This window comes from Tursiops truncatus, chromosome 1, assembly GCF_011762595.2.
Source record: "Tursiops truncatus isolate mTurTru1 chromosome 1, mTurTru1.mat.Y, whole genome shotgun sequence".
NCBI classification, from domain to species: Eukaryota; Metazoa; Chordata; class Mammalia; order Artiodactyla; family Delphinidae; genus Tursiops; species Tursiops truncatus.
The window spans coordinates 270,062-286,605 of record NC_047034.1 but is presented as its reverse complement, the minus strand read 5'-3'; the positions used below and the strand labels follow the sequence as shown (position 1 = coordinate 286,605).

General features: G+C 44.9%; 1 protein-coding gene across 7 annotated transcripts in view; it reads right to left on the bottom strand.

The window, feature by feature from the left end:
* Positions 1–16,544, bottom strand: part of KLHL12 (kelch like family member 12) — a 28,875-nt gene that overhangs the window by 2,020 nt on the left and 10,311 nt on the right. For 3 of the 7 annotated variants that reach the window (XM_004321347.4, XM_019945559.2, XM_019945560.3), the window contains exons 4-10: positions 16,266–16,483; positions 11,830–11,979; positions 9,556–9,670; positions 2,375–2,481; positions 1,393–1,588; positions 800–958; positions 390–488 (exon numbers count right to left, since the gene is read on the bottom strand). In XM_004321347.4, coding sequence (XP_004321395.4) covers positions 390–488; positions 800–958; positions 1,393–1,588; positions 2,375–2,481; positions 9,556–9,670; positions 11,830–11,979; positions 16,266–16,483 — 1,044 coding nt within the window. Of the gene's footprint in view, positions 1–19; positions 113–389; positions 489–799; positions 959–1,392; positions 1,589–2,374; positions 2,482–9,555; positions 9,671–11,829; positions 11,980–16,265; positions 16,484–16,544 lie in introns of all 7 variants that reach the window. The other 4 variants (XM_019945565.2, XM_073797127.1, XM_073797028.1 and 1 more) reach the window with 4 other exon arrangements.

The window sequence follows — 16,544 nt, the reverse complement described above, 5'->3', positions numbered from 1 at the left end:
GGAAGGGTGCTCTCCTTACCTTACCCCAGCCTGGGGGCTCAGGAAGCCCCTTCGCTGCACACGCACATTCCCTCAGGCAGTGTGCACCACATGCACAGAGCTGGACTGGCTGCTAGGATGCAGGGAGGGGCCCAGATGCAAAAAACGAGTAAGACAGGAAGCCTTCGCCCTCAAACTGTACCCTAGTCAAAGTTTAGGCTGCCTTTAGTCTCACTGTATTTAGAGACAACAGGCTGGAGGAGAATGGACCTGACTCATGTTCCCCTCTGTCTCCAGTGAAGACGGGGCTGCAGCCCTGGTCCAATGCCTGGCCTGTGGCTGCACCCTCACTGCACATACAAGGTTTGGACAGCTCCGTCTGTTGCCCCCCAAGATCTGACTGGTCTTACCAGAGCGCTTGGTGGCCATCGGTGTGACATTAGTCCAGTGTCCTGTATGGGGATCATATTTCTCAACTGAATTTAAGATATTCAAGCCATCATATCCTCCTGAAAGACAAAGCAGACCCCACTCCAGAAAGAATGGTAAGTCCTGATGCCCATTCCCATTCTGCCTTTCTCGAGTGTTTCAACTAAGTCTTTTAGTTCCAGTTCTCCCTCAAGGGTTCCAATAATCCAAAAAGAAATCTGGCAGTACCCTGTTTTCTGCTTCCATGAAAAGGAGAATCCCAGTTAATGAAAAATATACTGTGGCAGACCAGGGTTTTAGTGGAAGGAAGTCTACGAACTTCATTCTGGTAAAAAGGATCCCACCCCGAGGCTGCCGCCCATCAGTTCTCCCCGCGTCCCAGCCCGCACACCTAGGCAGTAGATGACCCCGCTGGCCACCACGAGGCCTGCGCCTTCCCGGGCCGTCTGCATGTCTCCCAGCATGCTCCACTGGTCGATGTTTGGGTCATACCGCTCCATACTGGTGTGACGCCTGCTTCCGTCAAAGCCCCCAGAGACATAGATCATATCTGCTCAGAATGAACAAGTCACAGCTATTAGAGAACGAGAGCCTTCTAGTAACTCTTTTCTCTACAAATCTCCCACAACTCTTTCCAATGTTTGGGGGCAAAAACAAGTGTTTTTTTAAGGGATAAGTCAATTAAGTCCTTTTTAAAGAGGACAGCACAATCGAGACATGTAAAAAGAATGGGGTAAGATGGAATCTTCAGAAACATTCCAAGACTAGATGGGAATTTGCAAAAATACAACTAGTGCCAATTCCCCACTCAGCACAGTGGAACTTGATTTACCAACTCTGTTGTCAGCGTTGAAACACCCATGGGTATTTCTGAAAGCAGAAAGGCGTATCCGATCTTACCAGTAGCCTCCACATTTCATAGAGAGGTATGAACCCCGATCCAGCCACCCCAAAATGCAAACACTGCCCTGTGCACCAGCCTACCTCCTAAGGTGGTGGCTCCGGCCAGGCCTCGTCGGACATTCATAGGGGCCACAGAATACCAGACCCCATCTTCGTCTGCTGTGTAGTCTAGACACTCCACTGAGCTGAGGCGGGAACGGCCATCATAGCCGCCAATGACGTAGATCCGGTCGTGGAGGGACACTGAGGCTACGTAGCGTCTCTTCCGAGTGATGCTCTAGGATTCAGGAGGGAAGAGGTGCCTCTGTCATTTCAGTCATGCCAGTCTTAGGCCTCACCTTTTGCTGTCCTTCCTGTTTTTATCTGCGCACCTCTGCTTCTTCACCTGCCACTGTGAAGCCTTCTGAGCAGAGGTTCATCTGCTGTCTGGATGAAAACCTCTTGCTTGTTGTGATGCTCTTACAGATTAAAGCCTTCTGTACATTTGCCTCCTTCCAAGGCTTCCAAAGGACCTAATGTCCTTCTGTTATCCAGTATCCGATTCCTCTTAAGGCACTGGGCTAAAGACCGGTATCCTTCCATAAAGTAGAAAGCTATTACCACAGTGCTATCTAAGGGCCAGGACCTGAAGACCCGAAAAGTTACGAGAAATGATCAAAAGATTTCCAAGTTTTCTCAGAATTACTATTGTTCATTCAGCACTGAAACAGAGACACACCAAAGGAGAGAGATACAAACTTCCAAGTTCCACTGGATGCCAGTTCAGCTTAGCACAGTTTAACACAGTGTTCAGGTTAACAGGGCACGAGGGTAGCACCCTGCGAGTTGCACAGGCAGCTTGGGAAGGCGTGGGAATGGTGGCGGCCAGCTGAGTGTAACTTGGCACAGGGTCATTAATATTTCTTATGTCTAATTAGTCAATAACTAACTACTGAAACTAACTGCTGTAAGGAACACGATGCTGTTACCAGGCTTTTCTACTCTAAGGGCTGGATTCGTTATGATCTGGAGCCAGGGACTGCATTGAAGCTCTTTCCCCAGGCTTGGTTCCACCACTACTTACTGGCAAAAAGCTCCACTCCTGAGTCTTGGGGTCATACTTCTCTACCACGTCGATGGGAGACTGCTGGCTTCCGAAGCCCCCGACCACCAGCAGCACTTCGTTGGCTCCTGAGGACAAGGGAGAAGGAGAGAGGTCACTTCCCCATCGCTGCTGGGTAACTCCTCACAGGGAAGGAGAAGGAGAAACAGGGCTAGGATACCTTGTTCTCTGCAGCCCAGAGAAGCCATCTGAAATAGGAGATTCATCATAAGGCTGCCTAATAGGAAATTATTTCTTCCTGAGAACCTGAATCTCTGAAATTTAAATTTCTGGACAACACTAAAACTCCGGAAGGCAAGCGTGAACACACCCTGCACCATTTCAACCCATCTAGACAACTCTGGCTGATTTCACAACAGGCTCCAAGTGCAGGCTGGAGGCTGGAGGAGCTCTCTCTGCCCTTCTCACCCCGTAAAACTCAAAAGGGGAGTTTTTTTGCCATGGCAAAGAATGCTCTCCTAACCTTGTCCCCAAAAAGTTGAGAGTTGTGGCTTAGGAACCAAATGATAGATTAAAAAAATCTTTTCCATGACTTTTATTTTTCCAAATTAGCCAACTATACGACCACATTCCCTGCTAATTCGTCAAAACTGCCAGGTAATCATAAGACTAGGCTTTTAAAGGGAGTCTTGTTCTCTACTATTTTCCCAAACAAGGCATTTTGATAGCTTTTGTATCATCCCCTTTCCCCTAAGGACTTATTTGGATAATCTTATTCTGATAATATTTCTTTTGAGGAAATCCCCCGTGTATTGTGCTACTGGAGAGAACACTTATCTGGAGCATTTAGGGAAATTCAGTCCCCAGGAGGGCATTTTGTTGACCTGGACTTGAAAGAGCAAATGCAGTACCTTTAAACTGACAAGGAATACAGACCAGCCCCTAATGAAGTCACGGCTGTGACAGTCATCCACAGCGGCTATGACCGTCAGGGGAAAGCTCACATACCGCTTCAGAACACTCAGCAGGAAGCACGCCACCATCACTTATGAAGTATTCTCGCAGAAAAATTGAGGCTGAATCTTGAATCTTATCAAGCGTCTAGTCTAACCACCAGTTTACAGGAAATATAGGGGACAGAAGAATGTGTTAAATGAGACTACTTGGATGCAGTCAACAAAATCTAGACTGTGGGAAATTCTACAGGTTTCTTTAACAGATAAATTGCAAAGGGAAACCAAAGCAGGAGGGAAAAAACTATGGATTAAAAGAGACTAAAGAGGACTTCCCTGGTGGCGCAGCGGTTAAGAATCTGCCTACCAATGCAGGGGACACGGGTTCAAACCCTGGTCCAGGAAGATCCCACATGCCACGGAGCAACTAAGCCCGTGCGCCACAACTACTGAGCCTGCGCTCTAGAGCCTGCGAGCCACAACTACTGAGCCCACGTGCCACAACTACTGAAGCCTGTGCGCCTAGAGCACGGGCTCCGCAACAAGAGAAGCCATCGCAACGAGAAGCCCACGCACCACAACGAAGACTAGCCCCAGCTCGCTGCAACCAGAGAAAGCTCACGCGCAGCAACGAAGACCCAACGCAGCCAAAAGTAAATAAATAAAGCCCAACAAAAAATATGTGGAAAAAAATAGTTTCAAAATAAAATAAAAGAGACAAAAGAGTGCTATGAACTCAGTGCAACGTGTGGGCCTTGTCTGGATCCTGATTGGAGCAACTGAAGTATAAAAAACAAAGAAAAATCAATTACGGGAAAACTGAGGAAGTGTGTATGTGTACTTGATATCTGATGAAGATAAATACTTGGCTGTGTGTTTCTTATCTTTTAGAGATACACACAAAAGCATAATATATATGGATGGAAGTTTATCCTGTCTGGGATTTGCTTCAAAATACATAGGCTATGAGTTGATAATTGTTGAAACTGGACAATAGGTATGGGGGAAATCCTTATATTATTCTGTTTTTATACATGTTTGAAATTTTTCTTAAACCCACACATAAAGCACGGACTTTAACCTCCCCCTCTGAGAGGGCACCTGTCTGTGAACTTGCCAAATAAAGTATGTGGCCCCTTCTCCAACGTGAGCAGCCATCTTCTTTTAGAAAACAAAGCATTTGAACAAAGGGCCCTTTTGTATGATGCAGGTTTTATTTCTGAAATCCCTCCAAGCTGGGGCAGGCCAGGGCCTGCGTTGGCAGCACTTCCCCGCCATCTGCCCCTTTCTCCCCCTCTGACTTGAGCAGAGGAGGTGAGACAGTGATGAGTCCCGAAAGCACCCACAACAACCGAGGGGATTTTCTATGCTTCGCACATTAAAAAAAATACCATTGATTTTCAGCTTTAATTTCAAACTCTGGAGGACCAATAGTGCTCCCGTGGCTCCAGGCTTCTCAGTAAACGTCCTGGTAACCTGCATCCACAGAGGAACGTGGGCAGGGTGTCAGCGTAAGTCGCTCAGCGACTTATGGCTCTGAACCCTGGGGCTCCTAGACCACTAGAAGCTGGGGTGTCCAAACCTCTCTGCAAGGAAGGCCTATTTTCATTACTTTCCCTGAAAGATCCTGTGTTTTGAAAGACTGCCTGCCACGTGAGTTTAACTTCCCCACTGCGGCCGGAGTTCATGTCAGTGCCGACAGAGCTTTTGATAAGGACAAGAGGGCCAGTGTTTTAACACTGAAAACGTGTCATTTTAGTCAGTTCTGATGTCTGTTTAGCCTGTGTAGCTTTTTCTAGCAGAAAAATGATTTTCTTTTAAAAAGTTTAAAAAATAACTCAAGGGCTAGTATGACTGTCATCCTCACTCACATGTTACCCACCCTTTGGTTCAAAAGATTTAAGAATATTATGTCTTGTGATTATAAAACATGTAATATATAAAATACATTTTCACTGTTAAAAAGCTTAAAAAGAAAGTGTTATGAAAAAATTTAGCTATAATTCCACAATACAAAGACACAGCAAAACATAAGATTATTTCCTTCCAGCTTTGTTTCTAAATATTTATAAAACATAAATGGGACCATACTGTAGTGCGTCCTGTTTTTATTTCATTTTCTCAAAATATTAACAAAATCCTTTAATATATGATTTTAATATTCTTAGGGATTTCAGGAGTTCATGATTTGGGGTTATAAATAATCACATATAATCCTATGATAAACATCCTTGAATATGAAACTTTTCCCAGTCATTTTCTTAACACAGTAATGGGAGGGCTGCCTAGTGAAGAACATGAACCTTAAAGAAGTCTTTGGATGTATATTATAAGATACTGAGGTTGAAACAAATTCCATACCCACCAACACTCTAAAGGCGCCAATCCATTCTACTCTCTGTAGCACTGGTATTGTCTTTTTATTCTTTGATACTTTGGTAGGCAAAAAATTGTATTTATTGTTTTAACTCTTGCCTTAGCACTGCTAAGACTTTATAACTACTTCGGCTGAATCTCGCCCCTTTTATTTAGCAGGACTCCGCTTCTATGAGCCGCACACTCAAGTCTCTAGTGTTTCTTTCTTGTGTGCATTTTTATGAGCTGTTTGCATGCAAATGACTTTAACCTTTTGCTGTGGCTGCAGCAGATTTATTTTCCTGATTTGTCTTACAATGTTGTACCTGATTTTTATTTAGTCAGGTACACTGGCCTTTTCTTTTGCAACTTCTTCTATTGCTTTGTGCCTAGAAAGTCTTCCTCCCTCAGAGGAACTCCTAGGGTTTCACTGTCTTTGGACCCTCAGCTCGGACCACTACTCCAGCAGACTTACTAATGTGAGAAAGAGCCAGGGGAAGGGCTGACCAGAAGGAAGCCTGTTTGTTCTCTGCCAAGGAATGGGGCACTTGCCAAGTTAGATTTTTATCTTTATGATGAGGAAAATGTGTCTAAAACACCTGGTAAGAGCAGTGTGAAAAGGCACATTACTCACACCGAGGCCTCCCGACAGTGCCAGTCACTGTTTTTTATTGGGGGGGGAGGGGAACGTGTGTGCGCTGGGGTGTTTTGTTGGAGGAAAGTGCAGACAGGCTGCAGGACTGCTAAGAACAGGTTCAGGGACCGACATTTCCACGTGCTCAGAAAAGAAGCCAGTGACAAAGTAGGAACTACAATTTCTATTACATCTTTTATGAGAGAGTAATGGGTAAGATTAACAATTAAAACAAAATCCCCACACATTATCTGGCATGCTATTTTTCCTCAGCTGTATATTTAATTTCCTTATGCTGTACGCAAAGAGCCATCATCCTGGTAACTGACTTAGCAACCTCTACGAATAGAGACGGGCAGAGGACAGGATGGCTGGAACAATTTACTTCTCAGGTACTAACGTGGAGATGCTAAATTAAGAATCTCATAGGGAACAGTTTCATTATTTCCTTCCTAGAACTTTTGAGAAAATGACCTCGAAACTACGAGGGCGTGTAGAGTCATATTCTAATCCCTCAAGGTCAGGACAATAAGCAAGTTCTCCGAGCAAGTAGGAGCTTTCTCCTGCCTGTTCAAAGAAAAGCAGGAAATGCACTCTAAAGGACCTTCTGGGTTTGGTGGTTCACACAAATTTTTATTGGACTTAGTTCGATTTAACAAGCGATTATGTACTGGTTGGGACACTTCTGGCTCTACAAGAAAGAAACACATCTTCTGTATTGGAAAGAACTCTAGTGGCTGAATTTAACTCCTTTCATATGCCGAAGAAGAAATGGTAATCCAGAGAAGCTGAAGGACTTGTCCAAGTTCAAACAGCACGTTAGCAGACTAACAGAACCGGGAGGAAAACATCAAAGTGAGCGAAATGTCTTACCTCCTAGTGCCAGATTCTTTCCTCTACATCACCGGCTCACCTGCTACTTACAGAATATATATCTGTTATCTTCTCTGTCAGCTTATGGTAATAACACGGAGGTATAGAAACAAAACACTAGTAGTTAATATTCCCCCGCAATCTCACTTTATTAAAGGTTTGGTGTTTATCCTGTATACATATCGTTTGTTTACGCTCAGGCAAACACACGTATGTAGGAGGTTTTGCTTCCTTCTTTTCCCCCACTCAGCGTGCACAATTAATCTTACGTGTATCTGACTCAATGCTTTTAACAGTTTCGTGACATTCCATGGTACAGCTGTGCTATAATTCAGTCAAGCATTAATCCCCCTTTACTTGGCGTTCAGGCTGTATTCATTCTTTTCTGTACATTAGCAATTTATAGTAAACGTCCTTATGCATATGTCTTTCCTCATATGTGCTTATTTCTGTACTGACACGCTGTTTCTACAGTACAGATTCCCGGAGGTGGGACACACAGGGTGTGCTCATTTTAAACTCCAGTGACTACCTTGTTCTGATCTGTGGTTCCAGACCTCCTAGTGGAGCATCTTTTAAGTGCACGGTGTTCCCTCACGCGTCCTCCTCTGTGTGCTACCTGTGCACCTCCCGTGCCGCCTTCTGTGGGGTCACTGCTCTTTTTCTTGTTGATACATATGGGTTCTTTTTACAGTAGAAATGTTAACCTTTTGTCATACATATTGAGTATATTTTCTCCCAGTCCCCGTCTTTTGACTTTACGTCTTTTGCCATCAATTAAAAAAAAACAAAACCCCCCAAAAAACTGATGCAGTCAAGTAACCTTGAAGAGTTCTAGGTTTCTCTGTTTTAGTTAAAAAACAGGAGTAGAGAGAAGGGAGGTTGCTCTCTCATGGACACAGAATCTCAGTTTTGTAAGATGAGAAGAGTTCTGGATACGGGTTGTACAACCGTGTGAATGTATTTAACACCGCTGATCTGTACACTTAAAACGGAGAAGACGGTAAATTTTATGTTATGTATATTTTACCACAGTTAAAAATAGAAAAAAAAGGCTCCCACCCAGAAGTTAATCAAATAATTTTCGTATAATTTCTTCTAATATTTTCATGATTTTTCACTTAGCCCTTCAATCTTTTAAAAAAAATTTCCTTTTGTATTTTTTCCATTTATCTTGTGTTGATGACATATCTCTGTATATAACAAGCGATACAGATCACATTTTGTCATCTCCCAGGAATTAACAGAACAGTATCCCTTTAAAAACAACAATAACAAAAAGTAGTATCTCTGGGTGGTGCAATTATGGATGACTCATTTATTTATTTTTTGCTTCTCTGTATTTCTAAAACTTCTACAGATAGGTACTACTTATGCGATTAAAAAATGAGATAAATCATCATTCTACTTAAATCTATCAATGAAAGGCTTAATTATCAATTAACACCTTAGCACACATGAGTCCACAGTCAGATAAGAGCAAAAATAGGAAGTGATAAAAACAAGATACTACCCCATATACACAGAGTAATTTATAACCTATGAAATGCTATTACATACAGTATCTAGGATCCTGGGACAGTGAAATGGAAATGACGTAACATTTGAGCACAGATTACATGCCAGCTGCAATGTCAGGCATCTTACATGCGTGATGTCATTGGGCCTCCACAATAACCAGTGTGATAAGACATTAGCGTCCTCATTTCAGAGGCGGAAGCATCGGCTCAGACAAGTGGACACCCTGCCCAGGCTCACAACCAGCCAGTCACTGGCTGGGCTGGGATCTGAACCCAGGTCTGTCTGCTGACATGACAGCCTCCGTGCACAGCACTCACGTGTGCCGAGAGCCGTTCTCAGCCTTTCACTTGCTCTTCACGACAACCTTCAAGGGAGGAGCTATGATGGCCCCCATTTTACAGATGAGGCAACTGACACAGAGAGGCTGAGTTTCCTGCCGAACACCTGGCAAGTGGTAAATGGGGACCTGCACCCAACCCACAGTCTGGCTTGAGTCCAGGCCCTTGACCACTGCATGCCATTGCCTCTGACCACCCTGGACTCCTCTGCAGTTCACCACGCTGCTGCTTCCCCTTCCTCTTCACGTGGAGAAGGGCAGAGGTGGGGGAAGCAGACCACTTACTCACTACATGGCATTTGAGATATTTCTAATTCACAGGCTCCAAATATACTGAAATAACAGTGGTAACTTATGTCGCATAATACTTGACAATTTATGAAGTGCTTTCACACACTTTATCTCATGTAATCCTCCAAAGAGTTATGTGAAATAGAAGGGAAGATATCCTTGGTTTATAGGAAAGAAAGCTCCGGGTGGTAAAGGGACTTGTACAAATTGACACAATTAATACAAGATGCCAGCTTACCTAGACGCGCCCTTGTCCTGGGTCCCTGCATCTGACTGCGCAGCTCAGGCCTCAGATGAAACTTCTTTGCTTCATCAACGAGGTCCCTGCACTGTAAACTACAGCGGATGAAAGGCTGAAATACAGCAGGTAGGAGAGTGAGCTGCAGGACCACCTCTAATAAAAGCATAAATGGCACATATAAAGAACTAAATTCTTAACACAGAAAACCAGTTTCCAAAGCCCTGTGGTTCCAGGAGGGCTGCTGGTAATAATTATGCTATGGGCTTCCGGAATGATTAAAAAAAGATTTTTTGAATAGACGTTACGTGATTCAAAGGTATGTGTGGGGTATGTGAGTGGACTATTAAGGAAGAAATTACAAACAGGAGGCAAAGAATTTGAGATGTGACACTAAGCACAGGCATCTTTTCTAATGCAAACGACTGCAAAGCTGTGTCTATAATTAACTTCAAAAGAGACCAGGGTTGGGCCAGAAGCAGGCGCCTGTCTGGGCCTCACCTACACATTACAAATCAGCGGCCCCCAGGGTAGCGTCCAGGTAATGCGCATGGTGAAGGTCAGAAAACGCATCACGAGATCTCAGGCTGGAGAAACACTTATAAACAAACACGATATGATCCAAGTTGATATTACTGGGTTGACCAAAAAGTGCGTTCGGTTTTCTCCTAAGCTGGCTCTAGTAGCACTTAGCTGACTTTAACTTCATTTGAAACAATATTTTTAGATTGTATTGTGACAGCTGTCATAGCGTGCATTAAAAAACACTTATCACAATTGGTGAATTTTTCTGTAGCCATTTTAATACTGAAGATGGAAGAAAAAAAGCAACATTCTTGGCATATCATGCTTTATTATTTCAAGAAAGGTTAAAAACGCAACTGAAACGCAGAAAAAGATTTGTGTAGTGTATGGAGAAGGTGCTGTCACTAATCAAATGTGTCAAAAGTGGCTTGCGAAGTTTCGTGCTGGAGATTTCTCACTGGACAATGCTCCACAGTCTGGGAGACCAGTTGATAGTGATCAAATCGAGACATTCATTGAGAAAATCAACGTTATACCACGCGGGAGGTAGCCCGACGTACTGAAAATATCCAAGTCAAGCATTGAAAACCATTTGCACCAGCCTGGTTACGTGAATTGCTTTGATGTCTGGGCTCAGTATTAAGTGGAAAAAAACCTTCTTGACCGTATTACCGCAAGCGATTCTCTACTGAAAGGTAACAAAAATGTTCCGTTTTTAAATTGTGACGGATGATGAAAAGTGGATAGTGTACAACAATGTGGAACGGAAGAGATCGTGGGGCAAGCGAAATGAAGCACCAGCCAACCACACCAAAGGCCGGTCTTCATCCAAAGAAGGTGATGTTGTGTATATGGTGGGATTGGAAGGGAGTCCTCTATGATGAGCTCCTTCCGGAAAACGAAATTAATTTCAACAAGTACTGCTCCCAATTAGACCAACTGAAAGCAGCACTCGACGAAAAGCATCCAGAATTAGTCAACAGAAAACACATAATCTTCCATCAGGATAACGCAAGACTGCATGTTTCTTTGATGACCAGGCAAAAACTGTTACAGTTTGGCTGGGAAGTTCTGATTCACCTGCCAGACATTGTACCTTCGGATCTCCACTTATGTTGGTCTTTACAAAATTCTCTTAATGGAAAAAATTCCAATTCCCTGGAATACTGTAAAATGCATCTGGAACAGTTCTTTGCTCAAAAATATAAAAAGTTTTGGGAAGATGGAATTATGAAGTTGCCTGAAAAACGGCAGAAGGTAGTGGAACAAAACGGTGAATATGTCTTTCAATAAAGTTCTTGGTGAAAATGAAAAATGTGTCTTTTATTTTTACTTAAAAACTGAAGGAACCTTTTGGCCAACCCAATAAATGCATCGAACTCCTTTCATGCTGGCCTCACCAGAAGTCAAAAATAGAGACTAGGTGAGCAAAGCATCTTTTCCAAGGCAATTTGGAAAAATTTCTGTTTAACAGAGAAGGGGACAAAATTTATCATCCGATGTTGCTTATGCAAAACACTGAGGAGCACGTAAAATGAAAAGACAACAAAGCACAAAATTAAATTAAGCCATAGACTTTCATTTCTGCCAGGAGACTGACCGGCCAAGCGACCGCCTGCAGACTCCCCGCCCCAGGCCCCCCAGGACATGCTTCCCAGGATGCTCGTGCCTCCTCTGAGGTGACCAGTTCTGAGTTCACGACATGAAGCTACAAGAGACGCCCACCGCCCTGGGTCCTGTGTGGCTCACCTCGGCATCTATGACATCCGTGATGTACCTGGGCGTCAGCAGGGGCATACGGACGTACTGCAGCAGGTCCGGCAGAGACTCTTCCCGCCCCTCCCTGGCGTGCTTCACCCAGTTGATGACGGCCTCGAAGACCGGCTCTTCAGAATCCACCTGCGAGTGCGTGACCACATGGTGGGGCTGCTCTGTAACCTCGCTTCCCTTTCCTTCCCGCCCCATTCCCGCCACCGTTATTTCCCATCTCCCAGAAATAAGTAGGCTTTTGGGAAAACAATCATTTCAGACACAACTTGCTGATATCATGAAGAGAGTTATAGTCAGATTCGGTGGAAAAAACCTAAGAGAGAGAGTACCTAATAGACCATCAGTCACAAATCGGCTTTTAATTCAGAATTTTCCCCATTCCTGAATTTTTTTCTGGTCATTTCTGAAACTTCAGCAGGGGAAGGGGGAATCTGCTGCCCTACTTGAAACTGGCTCTTTGTTTTAAAAAGAAAATTTTATTTTTATTTTTGGCTGTGTTGGGTCTTTGTTGCTGCACGCGGGCTTTCTCTAGTTGTGGCGAGCGGGGGGCTAGGCTTCGTTGCGGTGCGTGGGCTTCTCATCGCGGTGGCTTCTCTTGTTGTGGAGCATGGGCTCTAGGCACACGGGCTTCAGTTGTTGTGGCACGCGGGCTCAGCAGTTGTGGCTCGCGGCATCTAGAGCGCAGGCTCAGTAGTGGCACACGGGCTTAGTTGCTCCGCGGCATGTGGGATCTTCCCGGACCAGGGCTCGAACCTGTGCCCCCTGCATTGGCAGGCAGATTCTTTTTTTTTTTTTTTTTTTTTTATTTTATTTTTTTTTTTTTTGGCAGGCAGATTCTTAACCACTGCGCCACCAGGGAAGCCCCCGAGACTGGCTCCTAAAATAACTTATATTCATAGGTGTTGTCTAAGGACCTCCGTGCTCACTCTCGGACCCTTCAGCCAAGGCTGTGAGCAGGAACTTCCCTTACGGCATCGTAAAGAGTGCAGGGTCTGCAAAACACTGTCAATTAGTATTTGAGCAACTACTCTGTATTAGTCACCATGTTATTTGAGATGACACATATAATTAATCATTTGGGGAACTTAGGTCTAAGCTACATAGGACAGACTGGATAAGACACACCCTAGAAAACCTACATTACGTCCCTGGACAAGCACAAGGTACAGTAACACCTAGTACCTCCCCGAGACTGACACCTGAGGACTAGGCCTGTGTCCCTCCATCAGCCCCTGGAGTGTGTCTGTTCTGAGATAACTTTCAGAGTGTGACAGTGCCCAGACAAAGACATCACTCTGTGGACTTCTCTCAAGAGCTGAAAATACAGAAAATGTTTCAGAATGTTCATTCATTTGATGGATTTACCAAACACCTACTAGTGCCAGGAATTGTGGAGGGTAATTATACAATGGTGAACAAATCAGACATGAACCTTCCTCTTAAGTGGGGAGATAATTGTTAAATCAGAAAAACGAACAATCCCATTCTGTCATTATGTACCACATAGGAAAAGTACAGGGGCTATGAGACAGAATAACACGAGATTTCTTCATTTAGGCTGATGGGACAGGGAATGCCTCCCTGCAGGAGCAATAGGTTTAAACCTGATGGAAGAGTAGCAGTTAGCCTCGGGGCAGACAGAAAGCACTTGGAAAAGCCCTACAACTGCACCGTCCAACACAGTAGCCATGAGCCACATGTGCTATTTACATCTACATTAATTAAAATGAAGTTAAATTAAAAATTCAGCTTCGGGAATTCCCTGGAGGTCCAGTGGTTAGGACTCTACGCTTCCATTGCAGGGAGCACAGGTTCGATCCCTGGCCGGGCAACTACGATCCCGAAAGCCGTGTGGTGTGGCTAAAAAACCCCCCAAAACCCCCAAAGTCTGTCCTTAATAGCAATGAACGTGGCAAAAAAAAAAAAAAATTCAGCTTCTTAGTCACACTGGCCACATTTCAAGCTAGTGGCCAGTGAACTGGACAGCACAGACACAGGTCCTTTCCACCTTCACAGAACTTTCTATTGGACAGCTTGGGAAACGACAGAGGCTGGTGTGGCAGAATGAATGAGGGACGGGACGAAAAAGGTCAAGCTGGAGAAGTAAACAGAGCATCAGGAGACTGGATTTCACTCTAAACCGTTAACAGGCTTCAAGTAGGCCAGTGTTGGGCCACACTGATGTCTGGTAAAGATTACTCCGAGAGCCACGGGAGGGCGGTTTAGAAGGGCTAAGAGCTGGGAGGCCAGTTAGAGGCTACTCTGGTCCATCAGGCAAAAGGTGATGATGCTTAGACTACGACAGTGATGACAGAATCTGTGTAAGCAAATTTATGGGAGGTCAAACTAACCCAGCCTACTCACGGTTTACATGCAGGTGAGGGTGCAGAAGGGTGGTCATGATTTTTTAGATAAACTTTGGTTAAAGGCAAGGATGACAGGCTAATAGTTCTGAACAGCTGCATGCTAGACTCTGACACATTCTAGGTTTAAATTAGATATATCCATTTAAAATGGGTTTTTCAATCATGAGTAGAGATCCTTGATCTTACTGAGGACAGAATAAACTAGAATTGCAGAGAAACAGCTAAACTGGGAAGAAAAAACCCCCAATACTAATGCTTCACTATGGAGAAAATAGTCTCCATAATAAATTTTCCCAGAGACTTCGTTTATGTATCAGGCACTGACATTCTTATTTAACGCTCAGAACAGCCCTACGTAGTAAGTACGACTGTTATCTACATTTTATGGGAGAGGGATCTGAAGCTCAGCGGTTAGGGGACACGCGTCACACAGCCAAGCCCAAACCCCAGCGTGACCCTGAAGCCCGTGCTGTTTTAAACAACGTGACATGCTGCCTCCATTGTTTCAAGTACTATTGTTTTACATGGTCCAGAGGAAGCGTTAGCCCCAGGGCCAGACATCTGGTTCCTGCTTCTGGCTGGTATATGAAAGAGAAAAAATGTCATTTGCTGAAAAAAAGCAAAGGCCAGTCTCGCTGGACACTTAAGGAAGACCGTACAAAAGAGCTCATCCCGGCTTCTGCAGAGGTCAGTTGTTTGCCCTCCCTGTTCCATCCGGTTTTATCCCCCAGTCTCCACTGTTCTAAAATAAATGGTTGCTGTGACTACTTCCAGATCTGGTCAAATAGAAACACAGCTCACAGCTCCGTGGTGAAGAGAACAGACTGTGGATGCAGATGGGCGGCACAAGTCCTGCCCCTCCCAGCTGTGTGAGGGTGGTGACTAATCACAGCGCCAGTTTCCTCCTCTGAAAAATGGACCCAGTTCTGAGAATTGAACAAGATTTACAAATGCCGGACTTCCCCGGCAGTCCAGCGGTTAAGATTCTGTGCTCCCAACGTAGGGGCCCGGGTTCGATCCCTGGTCAGGGAACTAGATAGAGCCTGCATGCCGCAACTAAGCCCCGGCGCAGCCAAATAAATAAATAAATAAGTAAACGTTTAAAGTCGTTTCTCATTATTATCTCAGAATGAGAGAGGAAAAAAAAAAAAAAATAACTCTTCGCCTCCTTAGAGAATCGAATGTCTCCTCACTGGGGAAAACAAACCCAACAGGTGGACTCCTCCCCAGCACTTGGCTCTGCTAGGTGTCTTCCAGAAGCTCCTAACCAGAGGGCTGGAGCCCTGGAGAGGAATGTCTGGCTGCCGCGACACGCACAGCCCCCGCTGCACTCACTGCAGCTCCCAGCCTAACGACAGATCCACATGCAGCACCCCACCCCCCACCCCCGCTCTGCTCAGCGGAGGACGAAGGCTCGCTCCCTGCTGGGCCGCGTCCCTGGGCGCTTCGCACACGGAGGCGGGACCCTATCGCTTCAACGCCTGGTCTGCAGGGCCCTCTCCTCCCACGGGCGCTGATGAGCTGCCTCTGGCTCACCATCTCCAACCTGCTGCCCCGTCCTTTCTGACCCGCTCCCTTTACGATCCCGTTTAAATCCAGAAGGTTTTCTTCTTTCCTCTATGGAATTTCCTCGCCTTGAACAGGCTCATTATTCTCCTGACACTCAGTCATCATTTTTGTCTTCCTGTTTGTCGCCACTACTACACTGTGAATTCTCTGGAAACAAGACTGTCTCTTACGCACTCTTGGCTCCCCAGCACCTGGCATGGCGACGGCTATACAGGAAGATATTCTTGGTAAATGTTTTAAAATGCTTATTCCATACTGTTTAATAGTGATTCTTAACCGCTGGGATCACAAATTTCATTGAGGGAGGTAGCGAACTCCCTTCCGTAAATAGGCAAATACGTTTGGCATGCAATTTCAGGGACATTTAATGAAACCTCAGAGCTTAATATGGGCCCTGCTACAGAAGTACAACAACTCCGCCTTACTTTCTGGTCTTCTGGCCCAGTCCTGACAAGAGCTAATGCCAAGCCAAGTCTGTACCTGGATCTCATCACACTTGATGAGCTTTTCCACCTCTCCTTGACTGAGAAGAATGAATTCTTCATGCTGCACCACTTCAGGAAAATGCTTCTGGCTAAAAACCTCAGCTGCTTGCATCAGATCAACACAGTTGTGAGTTTCCGCAAAGTCCCTGATACCCAGGCAGTTAGAAGGGTCCAGCTGGCTTTCCAAGAACTCACAGCAGGCTTGCTTCACGCCTAGAACAGACAAAAACAGTGAGTCCTTGAGGACACTCGGCCAGGTGGATGGGCCTATATT